Source organism: Embiotoca jacksoni, unplaced genomic scaffold (genome assembly GCF_022577435.1).
Source record: "Embiotoca jacksoni isolate LCO1_2020_lvr unplaced genomic scaffold, fEmbJac1.0.p SCAF_50, whole genome shotgun sequence".
NCBI lineage: Eukaryota > Metazoa > Chordata > Actinopteri > Embiotocidae > Embiotoca > Embiotoca jacksoni.
Genome location: NW_027185404.1, coordinates 1947204 through 1960918, shown reverse-complemented (window position 1 = coordinate 1960918; position 13715 = coordinate 1947204). Strand labels below are relative to the sequence as shown.

The 13715-nt window shown below is 42.9% G+C and overlaps 2 protein-coding genes and 1 long non-coding RNA gene across 8 annotated transcripts in view; 2 read left to right on the top strand and 1 right to left on the bottom strand.

The window, feature by feature from the left end:
- Window positions 1-46: 46 nt before the first annotated feature.
- On the top strand, window positions 47-7108 carry LOC138211867 (V-type proton ATPase subunit C 1-A-like). 2 transcript variants are annotated; one of them, XM_069172028.1, is made up of 13 exons: window positions 47-202; window positions 357-742; window positions 1256-1323; window positions 2282-2367; window positions 2779-2873; window positions 3114-3205; window positions 3983-4081; window positions 4181-4249; window positions 4442-4534; window positions 4780-4873; window positions 5150-5247; window positions 5384-5510; window positions 6443-7108. In XM_069172028.1, exons 2-13 carry the CDS (start codon window positions 452-454, stop codon window positions 6539-6541), a joined length of 1311 nt encoding a protein of 436 aa, XP_069028129.1. In that variant the 5' UTR covers window positions 47-202; window positions 357-451; the 3' UTR covers window positions 6542-7108. The 2 variants fall into 2 exon arrangements, with proteins under 2 accessions (XP_069028129.1, XP_069028130.1); XM_069172029.1 differs by having other exon boundaries at window positions 49-202; window positions 582-742.
- Window positions 6716-8431, bottom strand: LOC138211868 (uncharacterized). Its single transcript, XR_011179371.1, has 2 exons — window positions 8341-8431; window positions 6716-7350 (listed from the first exon to the last, which is right to left on the bottom strand). It is a non-coding gene; the product is annotated as an uncharacterized lncRNA (long non-coding RNA).
- Window positions 8432-8443: 12 nt separating this feature from the next.
- Window positions 8444-13715, top strand: part of spire1b (spire-type actin nucleation factor 1b) — a 49121-nt gene continuing 43849 nt past the window's right edge. For all 5 annotated transcript variants that reach the window (XM_069172025.1, XM_069172022.1, XM_069172023.1 and 2 more), the window contains exons 1-2: window positions 8444-8798; window positions 12379-12407. In XM_069172025.1, coding sequence (XP_069028126.1) covers window positions 8444-8798; window positions 12379-12407 — 384 coding nt within the window. The remainder of the gene's footprint in view (window positions 8799-12378; window positions 12408-13715) is intronic.

Here is a 13715-nt window from a genome sequence, read left to right as displayed (position 1 = left end):
CAACGTCGAGATTGAGTGAGCACGTCACGTTCGACCCCGGCGCTGCCGCTTCCGGTTCCTCTGGCGGATCACCTGACTCGGATGCTGCCTCCAGGAGACTTCACGAACTGAACCGAACAGCAACTATGAAAATGACGAAGCTATAGAGACGCAACTGAACCGCCATATCTCCTCTAATAACGGACACGTGTTGACTTCACGGGTGAGTTCAACGGTCGCGAGATACCGGAAACCACCTGTGTTGTTGTTAGCAAAGCTAGCTAAGTGGCTGACGGAAGCTAATCCCTGCCCGCTGCTGCTCGACCTCAACGATCTGTTGGCCTGTTTATTCTGCTTTGTGTTCGTTGTAACGTTAGTCAGCTGTCAGGTGATGCTCGACCTCAACGTCAGCACTGAAACCCTCAACGCGCTGGTGAACAGTCAGGCCACTCCGTGACAGCAGCTCCAGCTGATGCTGAACATCCTGCTGCAGATTGGACACGACACACCTGAGCAGAGGACCGGTCTCACCGCCTCGTGCGTGGCCGAGCCCATTAGACAGAACCGTACACTGAGGAGTCTGAATCCTGTCTTCCGGTTAGTTTCCCGCGGCCGCAGCAGAGCTGTGAACATGACCGAGTTCTGGTTGATCTCCGCCCCGGGAGAGAAGACCTGCCAGCAGACATGGGACACGATGAACGCAGCCACCACGCGCTCCAACAACCTCTCCAACAACCACAAGTTCAGCATCCCGGACCTCAAGGTCAGTGTGGACCTCACGTTTCTCCTCCCGGGCTGCATGTCGGTCTGTCATCTGTGAACAGGACTGATTTCCTCTCGCTTCGTCTTTATAGCTATTTTTCTGTCTATTTAAAATCAGTTTCAGCTGTAAGACTAGTCTGACATCATCATCATCATCATCATCATCATCACCCACCTTGTGTGTCCACTGTCAAGAGTAGGCTGATGGTGTGTAAGGGAAGCAGTCTCTGCTCAGATCTGTGGCCTGCATGTTGAGGTTTTCATCCTCTGTCCTCCGCTGACCTCGCTGCTACGTGGAGCCGTCACGTCCTCCTGGACGTTAGCGTTGCATGAGCGGCTCTGGACAAAGAGGCGCCGTCCTAAACACATAGGGGCCCCCCGGATGTCGCTGCAGGCGGATTGAACCCCAGATGTCGCTGTTCAAACACAACCCCGCTGACCAGACGTAAACCCGACCCAAATCTCAGGACTGATGACTCAAGAGTCTGACGTTTTATGTTTTATCCACGAACAGGTCGGGACACTGGACGTCTTGGTCGGACTGTCGGATGAACTGGCCAAGTTAGATTGTTTCGTTGAAAGGTACGCATCCTGCTGTTTTCTGACCTGAGACAAACCCTGCTTTTCTGATAAGTAGTTATTTTGTGGCTCTTATAATCAAAAGGAAATTCGAATTCCCCGACCCCGTGAAGTAGCCGGGTTACCGTTCCCTGATCCGTTCCTTTACCTTGTAACAATGAGGAATTTCACAGAGACCTGCGGCCAGCGAGCCCCGCAGTCTCAACTTGGCAATTTGCGGTTGGGTGACACATCAGCAGCTCTTTCCTCAGTCATATTCTTACCACGTGACTTGTGTTGCCATGAGTATGTCTGTGACTGTAATTTACAGTCTTTTGGAAATATTGACATCTAAATCTCAGAGCCGTTACCGGCTGCGCTCGGCTCTGCTTCCTCTGTGGATGTTTCCCAGACTGAGAAAGACCGACGTTGCGACATGGCTTCACTTGTTTGCTGACGACCTTCTTTAATCCGGTTCTTTTTAGAACTTTCTGTCCAGCAAATCTGACAAAAAAAACAACAACAACAACAACAACAAAAAACACTGAATTCTTAAAGATAAGATCCATTCAGATATGTGTGTTTTTTTATTTAAGTGTTATTTGTATCAGACTGAAAGCAGCTGTCATTACATGAACAGAAAAAGTGTTTTACAGGTAGTTAAAAATGAAACAGAAATGGCAGATGTACTTTCTTATGAACTTTTTAGGTATGAAATGAGACTTGGCTCTCAGTCACTGCTGCTTTGATGTGCTGCCGAACGCTGTGGTTAAAAACCACAGAACTCTGAAAGTCTGCCATGTTATAAATTGCCTTGTCAGGAGATTACCTCAACAGGGACGTGTGAAACCTTCTGATGTGCGTGTCTGTTTGTGTTCAATTTAGAGGGGGGCGTGGCCGTGTGAGCATGTGCAGGCTGAATGTGGGTTTTACTGCTGGTGTGTGCGTGCGGTTTGTGTTGATGTCTCCCGGGTGTTCGCAGTGTGGTGAAGAAGGTGGCTCAGTACATGGCCGCCGTGCTGGAGGACAGTCGAGACAAAGTGCAGGAGAACCTGCTGGCCAACGGAGGTACAGTCACACAGTTCGTCCTGATTATTGTAGTCCAGAAAAACTGTGGTTATTAAGTGGGATCATGCAAAGTAAACGTTTACTGGGCAGTGATGATGATAACAACTTTTATTTTCTTATTTTTCACTACTTCACTCAGAAAAAAAGAACAAAAATTACAACAAAAAAACCTCCACAAAACTCTATTTTCTACAGATTTCACACAATCTAGTTTTCATAGGGATTGTATGTGTAGTTGATGTAATGAATTTCGTACAGTACGATCTGTGCAGATAAATAACAAAGATCAAATGACTTTTTAGCTGAATCACTGTAATAAGATTGTAGTTTCCCCTCCCTGTGATTTTACAATCATCTGATAATAAGCAGATATTAGCACTAACTTTTGTCTTTTGTCGTCTTTTTTTCCAGTTGATCTCATCACCTACATCTCAAGGTTTCAATGGGACATGGCAAAATATCCCATAAAACAGTCACTTAAAAACATCTCTGAAATCATCTCGAAGGTAGGTCTAAAACATGAACTTCAGCATGTAGATTTATCAATATCTGTGCAGGTATTTATGTCAAATTGTCTTATTTGTCCATTTTTGTGTCCTCATGGTTAGCAGCAGTATCTTCCCACTCGGCCCGTCCCGGCCTCGCCTCCATGCACTTACATTACGCCAAGGTGTTTTTTGTAAAGGGTCCTCGAGGCCATGCAACTCTTTATCATAATTTCAGTTTTGTGTTTTAATGTTTTACAGCAAGTCACCCAGATTGACAACGACTTGAAGACCAGAGCGTCAGCTTATAACAACCTGAAGGGAAACCTGCAGATCTTAGAAAGGAAGAATGCGTAAGTAAACTCCATACGATCAACATTTTAAAGAGGTTTTCAGGAGGGAGGAAGGGCTCGACAAACGTCTGAAACCCTCACATTTGACAGAGCGGATGAGATGCATGTCTTTATTTATGAGGATCGTTGTTTGTTCTACACATCGAACGTCAAACTTACAACTTACTGCTCATCTTGCCGTTGATTGTTGATCTGAGGACGAACGTCTGCTCGGTGCTTTGCTCTCAAACGCCTGCATCTCCCTGGTAGATTTATGATACGCTAGCTGTACCTGTCAGAGTTGGAGCTGTACCTCATTTTGGTTTATTTGTTTTAATACAGAACCTGTTGACCTGCTGTCGTAGTCTTTGCATGTTTCCCCCTTTTGACTTGTAGCATCTCCCCTCAGTGCAACATGTTGGTCACCACGTGTTCTTCTTCTCCTCCTTTGATGGTTAACGATGGTCGGCAAACAGCTTTTAGGTACATGTCTGTGAACAGATTAGTTTCAGGTGCTGGTGAATACGAGGGAAGATGGGAGCTGAAACTGTTTTGCTTTTTACATTTTTTGAAGACTGTTGGAAAATGTAAAAAATCATGACCCGTTCCTGGTTCACTGAGGTGTTTGATTTGTTTTTTTTCCAGTGTTTTTTTTTTTTATGAGTCAAGTTTCAAGGATCACTGACTGTTTCCGTGACCTGGTCAGACTAGTCTGAAAAGTCAAGATGACTGAAATGCTTTGTCAACATGAGGCTCGTTCAGTGTCTGTGTTGTTGTAACACCGTCATGCACCACCAGGGGGAGCCTGCTAACCAGGAGCCTGGCTGACATCGTCAAGAAGGATGACTTTGTACTTGGTTCAGAGTACCTGGTCACGATGGTGGTCGTGGTACCGAAGTGAGTTTTATCTCCCGTCACTCACACGTAACAACAAACATCGATTCAAAGCATTGAATCAGAAGGTAACACGTGGCTGTCGCTGATTTCTTCCCTCAGGACGGGGTACCAAGACTGGCAGAAAACATATGAAACACTGGCTGAGATGGTGGTGCCTCGTTCCTCAAAGTAAGTCACGTCATACCTGTTGAAAGAATCAGAAGAAGCACAAATATCAAGCTGTGGGCTGTTTGTGATACATAATTTAGACTTCATTTGTATTTTTTTGTATTTAGCACCCACTACACAGAGCAGTCTGTCTAGAGTTTGTCTTACCAACATCATCTCAGCACTGAAAGCGGTTCCTGTGTTTTCTTGCAGCCTGCTGTTTGAAGACAGCGACAGCGGTCTGTTCAGCGTCACTCTGTTCACCAAAGCCGTCGATGACTTCAAACACAAAGCCAGAGAGAGCAAGTAAGAGTTTTTATCGTGTGATGACATCCGATGATCATGCGCCACTAAAAGAAGCCTATTTGGTGAATATTAATAGCTCTAAATAAATATATCACCAGAGAGCCACAGGCTGTAGGAAATGCTTTTCTGGTTTTCTCACAGCAGAAAGTTTTAGATAGAAAATTAGATAATAGATCTATTTTTTTTTTTTTTTATTATTGGTGATGAAATGAAGCAGATTTCTGTCCTCTTCATCTTATTCACAGATTCACCGTGAGAGAGTTTCAGTACAATGAAGAGGAGATGAAGGCGGACAAAGAGGAGATGACGCGGCTCTCCACAGATAAGAAGAAGCAGTTTGTAAGTGATATGAACTCCGCGCAAGTTTCAGATTCTTTTCATGTTTTTTCTTTTTTCAAATAGATCAATAGATTGATCGTAGAGGGTTCTATGTTTTCTGGTTTTAAGTTGGGTAGTTTAAAAGATCCATACAGATGTTTTTTCATGCTCTAGCCATACATGCATACGTTTCTAGATTTTGGGGTTTGGATAAGAAGCAAACACTAGGTCACTTATTGCAAATCAATTTGAGATGACCGCGTCCAAAGAACTGGTTCCTGTGGTTCCTGTCTGCAGGGGCCCCTCGTCCGATGGCTCAAAGTGAACTTCAGTGAAGCCTTCATTGCTTGGATTCACATTAAAGCACTACGGGTCTTTGTGGAATCTGTTTTAAGGTACTGAATACATTCATCTTGCTTATAACTGTATAAGAAGCTGATCAGATCCACCGCCTGCCTCTGTTTCAGTGAGCCCAGTTACTCTTATTTGCTGCGGTGCTGAACGGGTCCATGTCGTGTGCTGTTCTTCCAGATACGGGCTGCCGGTGAACTTCCAGGCGATGCTCCTGCAGCCAACCAAGAAGACCATGAAGAAGCTGAGGGAGGTGCTCAACGACCTGTACAAACATCTGGACAGCAGTGCAGCTGCTATCATCGACGTGAGTAACGAGGTCACACCATCACTAAAGACACTGGACAGGACAACATGTGATGTAATGATATGAAGTAATGTCTCAGTGTTTGATCCAGAACTGGATTGAAAAGACAAACAATTCTCTGTGATGTAAAAACACCTCCTCAGGAAGCATTTACTTCTTTACTCCAAAGGGATTGAAGTTGGTTCAGATGTAAATGTGTTTTGTCTCCCAAATCTAAACTGCACGCTGAATCTGAACAGGTTTTATTCTCTGACCAAACACAGGCTAAGTCAATGCACTCCGTTTTTGAGTGTACTTCTGCTGCTCTTCCATGATGCTGTGAACAGAGGAGCTGCAGAGGAGTTGAAATATCTCCCAAAAAGCTGTAGAAATATTTTTTTAAGAAGTAATGTAAAACAGTTTAATGTAGTGTGTTAACAGGTCTCTAATTTTAAGTTATTTCGTTCCCTTTCCTAATTTTATTGACATATACCATAAGTAGTGATTTGAGATGTAGCAAAGGAGTCTCTGCAGTTCCTCAGCATCTCTGCTTCATCACCTGTCAGAGTACAACAGGTGCGCCCTCCCATGGCAACAGCTGGTTACTGCAAATAAAGGACATCAACTAGCTATGAAGCAGGTTTGATTCATACAGTAATATTAAAGAATGTGTTTAAATAATAATAAACTCATCAAAAAGAAGTTGAGTTTTAGAAAACAATCTAGAAGTCATTTTCAAAAGTTTACATTTAAAATCTGAAGTTTAATGTAGGAAACCTGAGATTTGTTGATATATTTTGTTGACTTTTCACTGTTTCCATCCAGACCAGCTGTAATCTTAAGTATGGATTCAGTGAACATTGGCCTTGGTGTCGTACTTCTCATTTATGAGACGATTCCAGATAAACGTTTCACAGATATTCAAACAGCTGCTTCTTGTTTTTGTCCTCCAGTCTGCGATGGACATCCCGGGCCTGAACCTGAGCCAGCAGGAGTATTATCCTTACGTCTACTACAAGATCGACTGCAACATGCTGGATTTCAAAGTGTAACCCCTCGCCCTGTTCATGTCCTTCTGTTGAGTGTTAAGTTATGTCGTTTGTCGTCCCCCCCCGCTCCCCCCCCCACCACCAGCTGCTTCAATGACACTGCTGCATGTTCATTCCTTCACAAGCTTCGACCACTTTTACAACTAAGGGACAAAAAAAAAAAAAGACTTTTCAATATGTTTTTGTTTACAGTTTATTGTTCTTTTAAAGCCACACATAATTAGCTTCTTTGATGTGAAATGATTCAAGAAATCATATTGGAGAGCTGTATATTTACTTCGTCATTCCACATGTGCTGGTGTGTATTGATAGTGACATATTCTGTATCAGTGTTCAGAGATTTGTGTTTACGTATGGGCAAAGCCATCACTGTCCCCATGGCAACCACATCTGGTATGTGTCTCTGAGATTGCTATATGTGTTATATGAGTGTGTGTTGTCGTGTCACGTGTGTATTTGCTGTCAAAAAGAGATCTATATGAGAGTATTGTGTATTGATTGAATAGATATGATTGATGAAAAAAATCATGTGAAATGAGGCTGAATTGATTAATAAATATGAGGAAAAACTTGTGTGTACGGTGATTCTTTTTGATTTGATGTTTGATTGAAAAAAGATTTGATGAGTGTGATATGATGTGGATGTCACGTGGTGATGTGCATGTGAGAGGAAGGAATAGACATTATGTGTGTATGTGTAGTAAAGAGAAAGATCCTCTGTGAAGCCTTGTGATGACTCATGATCATCTGCACAGCCACGGGCCACTTCAGGGAAACTTCCTCTTTGAGCAGAAATCATTTGGGATGAAAAGCTGCAAGACAAATTCTTGAATTTCAACATGGAGGACGGCTGGAGAAGCAACGGCAGAGGGCACCAAACACACCTGTGTAAGGCTAAATTTAGTCTCACTAAATCCACTACAGATCCAAAAAGAAGGACTCACCTTTAAAAAAAAAAAAAAGAAGAAGTCACAAGTAGCACCAGCATACAATAAAAACATTCCATCAACACCTGTATTTTTTGGTTGTTGCATTATATTTTGAACAATGATAATACACCAATATACCAGGGTAAAAAGATAATATTATTTCCCTCTATAATGTAGTGGAGTAGAAAGTAAGCATAAAACAGAAATACTTATTGACGTACCACAAAATTGTACCACCACCATATTCATATAATTCTGTAAATATCAATCAATCAGACTTCATTTTAGAAACCAAAAAAAACATTACACACACACACACACACACACACACACACACACACACACACACACACACACACACACACACACATGCATAAGCAATAAAAGACTGTTGTAACTATGTTGAACTCAGGAAAGGCTATCTACGCTTTTTTATGGCCAAGATGCCCAGTTTATAATGAAATAAATATGTCGTATAAATACTGCATACACAATTGTATTTAATTGATCTATCAAACGCCAGGAAATAGCTAGAATGCATGGGCGTTTCGTGTGTGTGTGTGTGTGTGTGTGTGTGTGTGTGTGTGTGTGTGTGTGTGTGTCTGTGTCTGTGTGTGTGTGTCTGTGTCTGTGTGTGTGTGTCTGTGTGTGTGTGTGTGTGTGTGTGTGTGTGTGTGAGAGAGAGAGAGAGAGAGAGCGAGAGATCATGTGATGAAGGAGTGAGCTTGGCTCGCTGCTTTTGGATGTGAGACACACACACACATGCACCGTGCAGCTCCTCTCACACACAAACACACACCGTTGTATGACCGGGACCAAAACCGGATCGTCGGGCGCGCGGAGAAACGACCACCGGTGTGCTGCTGTACTTACCGCTGGCCGGGGGAGCAGGGAAGCATCAATGCCTCCAGGTTTCTCCCACGTCGGCCTGGACCTGTTCTCGTCATCGGGCCTCCTGCGCTGAGAGAATGAAAGGATGGCGGAGCAGCGGCGCGGCGGGGACCACGGAGGGCTGACGGATGCTGCTGCAGCGACGCGCCGGGATGAGCAGCATCATCACAACACCATGAGTTCACCGGAGGAAGCGGGAGCTGAGGACCTGTGTTTGGAGGAAATACTGAGGCTTTATAGCCAGCCCATCAACGAGGAGCAGGCATGGGCGGTGTGTTACCAGTGCTGCAGGACGCTGGCGAAGGGACACCGGGGCAGGAGGAGCTCCGCTGCCGCCGCCGGAGCGACATCAGCGGCTCCTCCGCGGAAGATATCCGGAGCGGGGGATGTTAGGATACAGAGAGACGGGACTGTGAGGGTGGAGCACCAGAGCTGTGAAGGTAAAATATTATGTAAGAGTGAGTGTGCTTTAAGCTGCCCAAATCTAGGCCAGGCCATCACTTGCATTTCAAATAACGAGGCTGAGATGTTGAGATTGCCTTCAATGTAAAAGACTACAGCTTTCAAATATAAATACCAGGAAGGCAAGATAGCCAACAAAATGACTGCAACACTTGTGTAAGAGGTCCAATATGGTAGCCGACCACAGTGTAACCATGTCACTTTAAATATTATGAAACCTGAATGCCTGCTCATATTTTTCCCTAAACAGATGCTTTAGCTAATTATCTCAGGATTACTGTATAATCTGCAGCAGGATAACAACAGCCAACACTTAAGGCTCCATTACACATGACCTGATCACTGGTACACAGAAGAATGCCATCACAGCCCCCCGCTGCTCTCACTCATGGAGGCTCCCAGTGTTTTCTCTCATTTCCACTATTTCTCCTCATCGAGAGCGCGCGCATCATTTGGTTTCATCTTTTATTAAGAGCCTCTCAGTTTGGCCACTTCATATCAGATCTGGGTATTCATTACGCTTGATCTCATTAAAGCATGTGATTACATGGGCACTGATCGGATCAAGGCGCTGACCGATGCCCGCAATGTGCGTAAAAAGAAGACGATGCATATATTCCTCGTATGATGATGGCCTGATTCAGCTGTAGCTGTAACATGGGAGAGCCTGTGATTAGTTATAAATGAGGAGGTGCTATAGAAATAAAGAGTTGGAGCCCAGATGGTGTGTTTCTGTTGCCAAACTGAAAATATCCAAGAAGGTCAGAGCAGACAGCGTGCCAAATGAAAAATCGCTGCAATATTCACAAAATGTGCTTTAGGTAGTGTTTGTTTGAGGCTATCGTGTTGACTTTGTTGTGTATTGTGGTAATTTGTGTCTCATATGGGGCAGTTTACAGTATTTCTGGGTGTTTTTCTAGCAGTTGATCCTTTAAGTATGGGATGAACCAGGATTCAAACCAAAACAAAGCAGATGACAGTGCGCGCCGTGTGATGTGGGTGTGTGCGTCGCTCTGCTCCGTGGGTGTGCCTGTGCACGCTCACGTGCACTTGAACCAGACACGTTAGGGGTTCTTGTCAGATGAACGCTGGCATGTCCATCGCTCGCTGTAATCACATTTGCTCACAGAGTGCAGTCTTCCTCCGTCTGTAATGGACTACCTGATGGCCTCCAGGGCCGCAGGGACAGCTCTTAACTCTGATTCTATGTACACACACACACACACACACACACACACACACACACACACACACACACACACACACACACACACACACACACACACACACGGCTGAGTCAATGCTCGGGCCTTTTATTTAAAACATGCACAGCTGTGTTGATGATGCAGGTTGTGGCCTGCATGTCTATATGGTCAGAATGAATGGGCTATTTTTAGGAGCATGGACGGAACCATTGGAGAGGGGAGCGGGGTGGGGGGTGGGGGGGGGGCGTGGGGGGTAAGATTACTTGCAGTGGAAGATGTTTCGCCCTTTTATCAAAAACATTCATCGACTTTTAGCTTCATATTTTAACCATTTTTATTTTTTACTTTTAGTTTTTTCCAATTGTTTTCCAGTTGTAGCTGCATATTTCAGCCACTTTTTGTTTGTGTTTAACAGTTTATCGTATTTACTGTGACCCATAGACAATACATCTTTATCAATTTGATGTTTTTTTCATTATATTTGGCTACATTTAACTTCTTTTAGCCATTTTTAAATCTAAGTAGCTATTTAATTTATTTATCCATTATATGCAGGTAATTTTAGAAACGTCGTTGAACCATTTTTATTCATTGCTTCTAGTTTTTCATCTCTCTCTCTGTTGCATTTACTGTTTGTGAGCCTACAGTATTTTAGCTTCTTGTTTTTGTTGTCTTTAGCCACATTTAGCTACAACACCAAATAAATCGGTCACACAGCTGGAGTCTTTGAATCTTTTCTTCACTAGTTGAGCTGCCTCTCAGTGTTTCCACCTAAGAACTCCTCCCCTGCCGGGAATCTCAGCTCATCGTGTCTTTGAGTGATTCCAAGTCATTTAGCAGTTTTTTGAGAGTTTATTTATGAGTGTAACCACAGTAGGATTCAGGTTTCAGTGTCACTCCTCTGTGCTCTCTCTCCCTGATGGAGGATTGGGCCGTCAAAGTCATTCGTGTTCATAAATAATGAGACAAATCTGTGGCCAACTTCTGATGCTCTCATCTGCTAAATTGGCTTCAAGTTAAATCCTGACAAGGTTGGTTTTTAGATGAATCCTCATCCACACAGTTTTCTTTCATTCAGCAGTTTATCTGCGCCACCTGACATTTTGCATTTAATCTGAACCAATCACGAGAACACATCCCTTCAAGAATCATTATAAATGTTTTTGTGTTTATTCTTGTGATAAATAGATTTAATTTTAGTTTCGGATCATGAAGTGGGCACATTATCTGCTCACCCTGGTTGCAGTTCATCCAAACACACACTCGTCACCTTACAGCAGCGCTCAAATCTGCTGGTGCGAATTGAGGTGATGAGAAGATGTCAGAGATGTTGCATTACCGCGTGTTACAATACAAAAGTCTCATCTGTTATCAGACTGTTTGTACGTGAAGTAAAAGCTGATGTCGCCTGGAGGAACATTAAAGTGTCTCTTCTGTTTGAAAGGAGTACAGTCATGCTCACATGCTACTCAAACTGTTAACGTAATCAGAGATGAAAAAAGCTTTTATTAAAAGTGATCTAGTTTGCATAATGAGGACCAGAGCACAGAGGGATTTCGCTGAAATTAGTTCGAGGAGGAAGTGAAGATGTAATTACTGATAAATTAAACTGAGACGACTGCAGGAGAGAAAACATTTAAAGTTCAACGATACAACCATTTTTACTTTAAATCTACAATCACAAATGTGTTAAAAGGAGATATGATATTTTATGTTTTTCACTGTCACTTAACAAGTTCATTTTGTCCAAAAATGCAGCACACTACACCAAGATACCTTCATTACATAACACACACACACACACTAAACTTTATTTTGATTTGATCCCACGCACATTTTCCTGCTGTTAGAACATCACATGTGTTTTAATCCACAGCTAGAAATATTCCCAAAAAACACAGTTACCTCATGTGTTTGCTGAAAACTGCAGTTGATTACAGAAATGGCCTTTTTGTGTCCTGTAACTATGTATGTCTGAGTAATTTAAAAAGATTTACGTCTCCTTCCGTTACTAACAATCAATGAGCTGAATGATGGTCAGAAATAATCCGGAAGCAGAAGGTGGTTCGTTTGGGTCGTTGGTCTATTTGTTGTTTTTATGGGCAGCGTGATGCTTTAAAGCTGCTCTGTGACTTTAAGAGAAAGCATGTCAATATTAGTTAATTGTGGGTCATCCAACATTTTTCCACATATCTCCTCTATAAGCGGTTGTTTCAGTTGGCAGTGAGTCCTGAGACGATTCACATCATCAACATGTGCTTCCCACTGTCAGTCACACACAGAACCACTGTCACTGTAACATGTCAGATTCTTGTTCAGGCTCTGATAACACTGCTCTCTTGTTCCTCCGCAGGTAAATACAGCCCTTGCACAACAACGGAGGTGAGTAACTCTACTGCTTATTATTTCATCACCTGCAGAGCTTTGAACAGCATCACGTGGATGTATTTACTCCTGAATATTATCCAATTCTTGGTGTGGATGAGGGAGGAAATGAGAACATGTTTTCAAAGAGTATGTCGGCCACACAAACACAAATTACGTTGAGTGATTACAAGGCTTTAATTGATTACTTCAGCAAGTGGAGAGAAATCAATCTATCAATGAACAAGGTATTTATGAGGGGAAAGGGTTGCGTAGAGATATGATGGTCAGCTTAACTATAATAATGACATTATTTCCTTTTTAGATATTTCGCCTCTGTGATTGGTTACATCAGCAAAGCTGCTGTTAAGGTTCGTCACAACAACCGTGATAGTGTTCAGGACAGAGTGCCCACCCTGCAGGATTATCTCAAGCCAGTGTCGGAGAGTGCTGTGGTTGAACCTGTCATAAACCACGGGTGTGTGATGTGTTAATCCTGACGCCAGCGATGCAGCTGCCGCGGCTCCCCCGCCACTTAAACTAATACCTTTAACAAATGAAACCAGTTCAAATGTTTTTTTTTTACAGAAGGCAATTGGTTTCGCTGCAAGAATTACACACAACATCACTTAAATGATCCCACAGCAGCAAAATAGACAGCAGACAGTCCCCTATGCAACGTGTCATGTATGCAGAGCATGCAGCAGAAGCATCTTGGCTAACATGTTGATGTCATCATGGTTGATTGGGACTATTTGGACATTTTGTACACCATTATTATGTGATTTTCTTAAACCCTCCTTAAATAAACTGACATTTTGTGGTTTATTTACTCTCTTTCACAGACTCAAATGAATGAGCGTTAACCCAAATTTATATTCAGGACTGTAGTCTGGACTTAATCGGACTTACAGGTTGTAAATGTGTAAAGTAGTAAACTTTAGAGATGGTAGCGGATGTATTTTTGAACTTTCTGTATAGTCAGGCGACAGTCAAGCTAAGATATTTCTATTCCTTTAAAAGGAAAATGTGCAACCATTGTCTCTCAGTAAAGTTTGGCTAATGGCAAGAGAATAAAAGAATAATCAAAGTCACAGAAGCTGAGATATCTTGAAATGATTTACCCTCCTATTCCACGAAACCCTGCCGGCCTGCAACTTTTCAAACTCCAAAGTTTGTTTGTGATTTATTTTCTAAACCTGAAGTTTTTAAACCCCAAAAGCCGATCAGGACTATTTTCTCAAAAGTCCCCCCAGAGCGACACAACATTTCATACAACTGTTTTCAGGACTCCATGATGAGTAATGAAATCTTGATGTGTAAAAT

Bases quoted from the DNA above. Each gene is read 5' to 3' on its own strand.
- LOC138211867 (XM_069172028.1), top strand. From the start codon at position 452: ATGCTGAACATCCTGCTGCAGATTGGACACGACACACCTGAGCAGAGG. The intron at 3,206-3,982 runs GTAAGTAAACTC...ATGCACCACCAG, and splicing joins ATCTTAGAAAGGAAGAATGC to GGGGAGCCTGCTAACCAGGA. The intron at 4,082-4,180 runs GTGAGTTTTATC...TTCTTCCCTCAG, and splicing joins ATGGTGGTCGTGGTACCGAA to GACGGGGTACCAAGACTGGC.